The sequence below is a fragment of the Arachis hypogaea genome, chromosome 3 (genome assembly GCF_003086295.3).
Source record: "Arachis hypogaea cultivar Tifrunner chromosome 3, arahy.Tifrunner.gnm2.J5K5, whole genome shotgun sequence".
Classification (NCBI taxonomy): Eukaryota; Viridiplantae; Streptophyta; class Magnoliopsida; order Fabales; family Fabaceae; genus Arachis; species Arachis hypogaea.
Genome location: NC_092038.1, coordinates 6157261 through 6165410, shown reverse-complemented (window position 1 = coordinate 6165410; position 8150 = coordinate 6157261). Strand labels below are relative to the sequence as shown.

General features: G+C 34.1%; 1 protein-coding gene across 1 annotated transcript; it reads right to left on the bottom strand.

Annotated features, from left to right (window-relative positions):
• Positions 1-815: 815 nt before the first annotated feature.
• Positions 816-1359, bottom strand: LOC112789106 (auxin-induced protein 6B). The gene has a single exon (XM_025830867.3). It carries the CDS (start codon positions 1243-1245, stop codon positions 973-975), a length of 273 nt encoding a protein of 90 aa, XP_025686652.1. The 5' UTR covers positions 1246-1359; the 3' UTR covers positions 816-972.
• Between the last annotated feature and the right edge of the window lie 6791 nt (positions 1360-8150).

Here is an 8150-nt window from a genome sequence, read left to right as displayed (position 1 = left end):
AGTTACTAAAATAGTAATAATTGTCTACTTTAGGGTGGGTAGTTATGTATTGGTTGTACCATCCAGGAAGGTACTTCCATTATGCAAGTAGTTCAAGAGGTACATCAATTATACAATCTACCCAATAAAGTATTCAAAATTAGGATAAATTATTTGTTTTCTTTGAGGTTAGATGAAATTACATAATAATGTTATGTCTAATATTGTTTAATCTCAAAGGAGGTTAATGTAATTTATCCTTAAAATCTGTGTAAATAGCATGCATATTAAGAAACTATTAAAATAACTCTACTTGATTTATGTGTTAAATTTCTCAGATTTGTGAATACTTATTCTCTTATCGATGGAGCCTATCCAGAGTTTTTGAGCTCCTACAGTGTTAGTATAGACCAAAGAAATCGATTCAATATTTTTCCACTTTTCTAATTTATCTGAGCTAGTTAGAATGAGAACAATATGGAATAGCCAAGAAACAGTAAGTAGCACTGAAATATGACAGATACAACCCTGATATCTTTGAGTTTTGGAAATTTGATGCAGAGGAGGAACAGAAGATCTGCACATACGAATTTATAGATAAACTGTCGATGGTATGATAGAAAGATTTTTTTTTAGAAGTATGGTAGTGTTATTCAATGGAATTATTTAACCTTATGATAATTCGTTTGCACATATTGGTTCAAAGACAGAAAATTAACTTCATCCAAAACTGAGTTATCTTTCTCTTACTGGCATTTTCTGCTCCTGCTTTCAAATTTATTTGCTCATATAAGATGATAATTGCTCGGGGAATTGAAAGATTTCATAAACAGAAATAATTGAATAACTGAATTTAATTCATTGTCAATTTGTCATCGTACAAAAAACAGAAGACATACTCTTTGAATGTCATTCTGATGCTCTATACTAATCTATTGTACACAACATGTCTATGTTAATCTATATCAGTGTCCTATAGGGTGAGATTCATCATCAATTCAAGCGAGATGTGATTAACTGGAAGACATGTTCACTGCAGGGAATTGTGAGACCTCCCATGGGATGATCATATCCAAACTCTTCCTCAGCTTGACTCAACAAGTCTTGGAATGCAGGTTGGTTCAAATATGAAATGGGAATCACAAAACGCTTCTGGTTCTCTCCGACATACACTGCAAGATACCCCTTTGGGACTTCTACAGATTTTGAAGCTGCTTGCCTAGCAGAGAATGATGCCTTTCGGATGACAGGAAAACGGAAACCCATCTTTCTATGTATGTAAGAAAAAGCAAGAGCTCTAGAGATGATAAGAAGAATGTGTTCAGGTATTGATGCTTATTCCCAATGAGTTTTGTTGATTTTGAAGGTAAGAGCAAGTGTATTTATAGATTTTATGACTCTAAGAGAAATCATTATTTGATTTGGGTTTAAGGATGGGGACCATACATATAGAGATCACATGATGCTGTCTTAGAGTCCTCTAACAATGAGTAAGCAATTGTTTAAGAGTGCTAAGTGCATGCCCCACCTTCTCCAAAAACAGGCCAATAGAGCTTAGCTTCTTAAATGTTAGTTCATACATTATTTATAGCATACTCCATATTTTTGTAGACATGATTGATGCATGTAACCTGCATTGTTTTCATCATTTTGAAAACACAATTCAATGCTAAGGTGATACAGCCAACTGTATATATCTGTGTGATGAATTATTATGAAGCTGAAAGCTATTGATAATGGACTTAGGAGACAATGCATCAAGAGCATGCCAACAGATTGCTCCACTGGCAGTAAAATAGACATATATATATGCAAATAAAGTCTAATGCCGCATCATGTTTCCCATGGTTTGAGAAATTTCGCATGGTGTTTCCTCTTGAAAGGTGAGGTTCATATTGGCTCCGTAGAAAGTACCTAATTTTAGTTCACTTCTGTCATTTGAATACTTTGTTTTAACAAATCTATAGATAAGGTCCTGATAATAATTTATTCATTTCATTATCAGTACCTAAGAAACATGTGAGATGTCTATAGCATGTCAATAGTACAATGCAAGAACAAGAATTAGGCTTCACCTGTGCATTAATATAGATGTCTTGTGATCCCTTTGTCAGTTGGCACTAGTAGACCCCATCTTATCAAAATTATTTCTTTTGGGAATTGCTTAATGGAACCCCTTGGCAACTATATATACACTATATCTTGTTTTCTCTCAAAACACAAATCATTTGCATCTCCTCAAGTAATAGAACTCACATATTTCTCTCACAGCAATCCTTCAGAACAATATATATTGCTTTTTGTGTGGAGCAACAAGAAACAATGGCTTTCCGCTTACCAAGCATTAGACGGGCCACATCAATTTCTTCATCCAAGCGGACTAATGTTCCAAAAGGCTATCTTGCAGTCTATGTTGGAGATAACCTGAGGCGGTTCGTGATTCCTATATCATACTTGAACCAACCTTTGTTTCAAGAATTACTAAACCAAGCAGAAGAAGAATTTGGTTATGATCATCCAAATGGACATCTCACAATTCCATGCAGTGAGGACGAGTTCCAAAACATCAGTTCTCGGTTGAATGGGCTGTAAATAAATCATGTTAATGGAGACTAGGATAGATTAGTTGAGACAAATCTGTACAGAAGGCACTTTCTTTTATTATGAAGATTCTTTTTGTTTCTTCCTTGTATCATTATTCATTCCTTTGGAAGTGGAAAAGAGTTGGTTGAATGAGAAATCTGTTATATATGACAAGTTCTTTTCGAAACACTTTTGTTAAATCAGAATTAATTGAAATATATGCATCAGATCCTATTCAAATTCAGTTAGTATATAGTCGGCTATCAGTTTTTTATGGGAACTAACTAAGCTAAGTAATTGTGTTGGAGATACTGATCAAACTTATTATAGTTGTAACTGCTGGCATGTTTTTGTTCATGAAAACTATAATTAGAACCTGGATCTCTGATTATAGGTAGTGACTCCAGATACATAAATATTTTCAGCTGATAATTTATGGCATGAATAACTTATCTTTTGAGTCATTAACCTAATATCTCTAAGCAGGGGTCTGCAGGTTACCAGCTCTATGACCTCGAAAGGCGCTACTGTTTAACTATTTCGATCATTATTGTTCACCTAGTAGGCTAGTACCTATTGTTAAGCTTTGAAGAACATGGGGATTTAGTTTTGGTGTAGTAATCTATGCTTCTTACATTGCCGGGTTTGATTTATCTAGGAATCTGAATACTGACAAAATTTAATAATCATAAGTAACAAATAAAGAAGGAAGCAACTCTTGAAGGGGTCACTAACCAGTTTCATGCATTAGCATAAATATTCTGCAAATATATTTACTTGATAACTTGGAAAAAAAGTCATGAGAAAATGAAAGAAAGAAATTGAACTGAACTATAGTGATAAAGTTGCAATAATCTGTGTTTGATTTTTGTTATGTACATCTTTCTTGCTTCTCTGTAAAGGAATATAAAGAAAGATGACAAAGTTTAAATGCTAGCTAATGATCTATATTCGCTTGTTCAGTATATCATTTGAACGAGTTAGTTCATTCGAGAATTGAGATATTACAATAGCAAGAGGTGTTTCAAGTTGCAACAGTATCTTGCCATAACTACTTTCTCATTCAGAAAATTGATTTTACAATTCCATAGGAATGAATGCAAAATGAAAACTCTCCAGAAGAAAAAAAAGAGGTGCCTTCTGTACAAATATATCTCTCAAGTAATCTATCTACACCCTAATAGCTTGATCTACATCTCATTCAAGCGAGAATCGATGTTTAGAAACTCATCCTCACTGCATGGGATTGTAAGACCACCCATTGGATGATCATATCCATATTCTTCTTCAACTTGACTCAACAATTCTTGAAATAAAGGTTGGTTCAAGTATGATATCGGAATCACGAATCGCCTCATGTTGTCTCCAACATAGACTGCAAGGTAACCTTTTGGTACTTCAAGACCCTTGGAAATTGTTTTTGCTGCCCTTCGAATACTTGGAATGCGGAAACCCATATTGTATATTGATTTTTCAAAGAACTTGTATGAGAAATAAGTGTTTGAGTTAGGATACTTGAGGATGCAAATGAGTTGTGTTGCTTTAGACCTCAAGAAATTTGGTATATATAGATGCCAAGGGAACCTTCAAATCAATTTCCAACTGAAATTATTTTTTATGAGTGATAAGGGATCACATGGTATTGTCTTGCAGGTGTTACTGAGGATTGCTAAGTTGAAAAGGATTGGATACCCCACTTTCTGATACAGTGGCTAACAAATTACCCTCTTGAAAGCAAAGACATATGCATAGCATAGGTGACACCAAAAATATTTTCATGCATTAAACCATAGATAAACATATGCTTTAGACATCACACGTTCTCTTTTTCTTTTTCTTTTCTTTTTTTTTTCCCTCAGATTGACATTGATGCTGACATCATGACATGAATCTACAAGGTGCCAACTCATACCAGAGTGATAAATTATCAAATTTGTAAACCATGAGCAAGATCTGATTGCTATATTTGAAGATATTGTTTCAAAGAGAACCAACATAGCATACATGATAACATGACAGTGGATATGTTCATAAAGTTCAAAGCATGCTCCAATCAGACTATAGATTCAGACTTATATATGCATTGAATTCCTTCTTTTTTTTCTTGGATAAGGATTCATACAACAGTTAGATTCCTTTTGATAATTCTGAATTTTTGTAGGAACCATTGTATCATACCAAGAAAGACCAAGACACATCTGTTCAAATTAAAAAGTGGAAGGTTTGATACTGGTTTTAGCTTCATACTCATGACAGCTGTTATACAAGTCACTGGCCCTTAGTCTATTTGGTTATTTTAGACCTAAAGTTTCTTTGATTTGTTAAACTGACATTATTGGAAAGAAGGAAATATCGCAATGAATAGTAGATATCTTCAAATGTGTTTGTGGTGAATATGGATTAGTGAGGAACCAGTCAATTGTATATAATTTTGTTGTGGCCCTTAAACCAAATAACATGTTCATGTGAAGAAATGGGGTCATTAGCTGATAGCAGCAAACAAATGTAACTCATCATACAATGTAACAATCACATTATGGAATACAACTGGATTAGTGTTTCAATCTCAATTGTCATTTCAGAGGTCACATTTTAGTGATACCATGTACAAACTGGGAAGGGTCCACAGAGATTTCAAAGACAGATAAAAGCAAAGTGGGACATGGTAAATACAGGGACTGGTCCTTTAAGCTGTTTAATCATCCTATAGTGTTAATTGGATACTTGGATTGACCAAACAAGTTATCATTATTGAAACTAATGTTATGAAAATTCAAACTTAGTTACTGCTTTTTTTATCATAACATTTTTTTACTATCATCATAAAAATTACCTGATGGTTCCTTTTCACTTATTGTACAGCATAGTGAAGATTGATTTTATGAACAGCACTTTTAATTTCTGCTTATTATTGCCTTTGAACTTAATAATAATTTAGATTTGAGGAGAGAATGGGAGACAGATGTTTATGTGCATAAATTTCTCATTGAGATGAATAGTAGGATAACAAAAAATGGAGAAAATCTTTCTCAGGGCAATAAATTGTTACAAAAATTGTGTTAAGTAATCTATTTCTAAGTCAGCCTAATCTTGATGATGCTAGCATCAACTCAAGCGAGAAGTGATATCTAAGAACATATTTTCTTCACAAGGAATTGTGAGACCACCCATTGGATGATCATATCCAAATTCTTCCTCAGCTTGACTTAGCAAGTCTTGAAATGAAGGCTGGTTCAAGTATGATATAGGGATCAGAAACCGCTTCATTTTCTCTCCAACATAAACTGCAAGATAACCCTTTGGCACTTCCATAGCTTTTGAAGATGAAGTAAATGATGCCTTTCTTACAATACTGGATAACCGAAAACCCATTTTTGTATGTGATGAAGAAAGACTAGTTTTACAAATGACTTGTAATAAGATGCAAGTATTTGAGTTTCTTGTGCTTTAGGATGTGAATGACTTGTGTTGCTGCCATATCCTTGCAACCATAAACATATATATAGATGAAGGATATGTAATAAAATGGGTAATTGAATGGTTGGTTGTGGTTGCAGGCTATGAAATGGGACCTATTAGGAGACAAGGGCATATAAGAGGTCACATGGTGTTGTCTTATGGAATTTTTTCAAACCTGTTATTAGTAGATAATTCAAAGTCTACCTTATGAAGAGGAGGCCAACACAGATTAGATCATGTTGCCTATGGTTTTGCGGATTCCATGGGATATGTTTCTAAGAATCTGGTGTACTTGAAAAATCAGGTTCACATTGGTTTGTGAGGATGTGCCTAATTTTGGTTCAGAGTTGTGGCCAAGGTCTACAGATTTCATTATCAATAGCGATGTCTATCTGAAGAAACATGAGATATGTCTATAGCATGTCTAATTCGGTATCTTTAGTATAACTACAATGCTTGAACAGGCATTAATGTAGATGTCTTTGATTTGACATGCATAATCTCTTGGCAATTATGTCAGAAGGTGGGGTATGATGTATGAACTCTCACTTAACTTTCAAGTCCTTGAAAGAAACCTCCAAGACAATACCATGTGATCATTTCACTTTGTAGACCCCATTTTACAGCTTCATCGGAATTATTTCTTCAGGATGGCAACTATATATACACTTCTTCTTGTGCTCTCAAGCAACACAAATCAGTTGTATCTCCTCAAGTATCAGAGTTCACATATTTATCTCATACAACTCCTTCAAAACAATCTATTTCTTTCTCTTTTGAAAAACAAGAAGAAACAATGGCTTTCCGCATTCCAGGTATTAGAAAGGCATCACTTTCTGCATCAAAAGGGACTAATGTTCCAAAAGGCTATCTTGCAGTATATGTGGGAGATAAGATGAGGCGGTTTGTGATTCCTGTATGTTACTTGAACCAGCCTTCATTTCAAGAATTACTAAACCAAGCAGAAGAAGAATTCGGATATGATCATCCAACCGGTGGTCTCACAATTCCATGCAGTGAGGATGAGTTCTTAAATCTCACTTCTCTGTTGGGTGGCCAATAAACAACTAACAGAGATTGACATAGATTAGTTGAGACAAATTTTGTACAGAAGGCTCCTTTTTTTAGCTTTGGAGATTGTCCATTTTGATTTTTCCTTTTATAATTCCTTTGGAAGTGTAAAAAAATTATATGAATGAGAAAGTTATTGCATCTCATTGTTAAAACCTCCTTTTGCCTTTTGTTTGAATCTGTATTATCTCCTATTTATGCAACAATATCAGAATTAAGTTCCTATTGAAAACTTAAAATATGTTAGGCTATCTAAGTTTGACTTTTGCCAAATTTGATGATTCATTTCCTTCAAACATTTAAGTTACAGTTTCTTAACAGTGGTTTGAAACCACTATTGTAAATCTGTTTAGGCCAGGACTCTTTGGAAATTAAAGGAAGAAGCACTTCCATAGTTCCGTGCCGTTGTTTTAAAAATAATATATATATATATATATATATATATATATATATATATATATATATATATAGAAGCAGAAGCTTTGAGGGTTGTCTAATAAAGTTTAGTCCTCATGTTGATAGAATTTCAAGAACATCAATGATTTGCTCAGTTGCTCAGTTGTCTAATAAATCTGTTTAGTGCACAAATGGGTGCACACTACTGCCCTTTCAACCTTCCGTCATCATTATTGAAGCTTCAGAACTTGAACCTCACTGCATTTTCCAATTTAGTCACTCTGTACCTACCTCGAATGTGCCTCACCGGAATCATCCCTGCTGAGATAGGTACTCTTTTCGAAACTTGTCACTCTTGATCTGTCCTATAATAATCTTCATGGAAAGCTTCCAAGATCACTTTCAAGTCTTACTCAACTCATAGTTCTTGATGTTTCCTTCAATTCTCTTAGTGCTACCATTCGTTCTAAGTTGGGTGAATTCAAGAATCTAACATTTCTTTCACTTGCTTCAAACCGAATCGAAGGTCCTATACAACAACAGTTAGGGACTTTAAGAGACTTACAAGAACTACCTCTCTCAAATAGAAGAAGTTGCTGCAGAGAATGATATAATTTGGATTTCATCAATGACACTACTTTCTTAGTATTCTAGAGAAATAA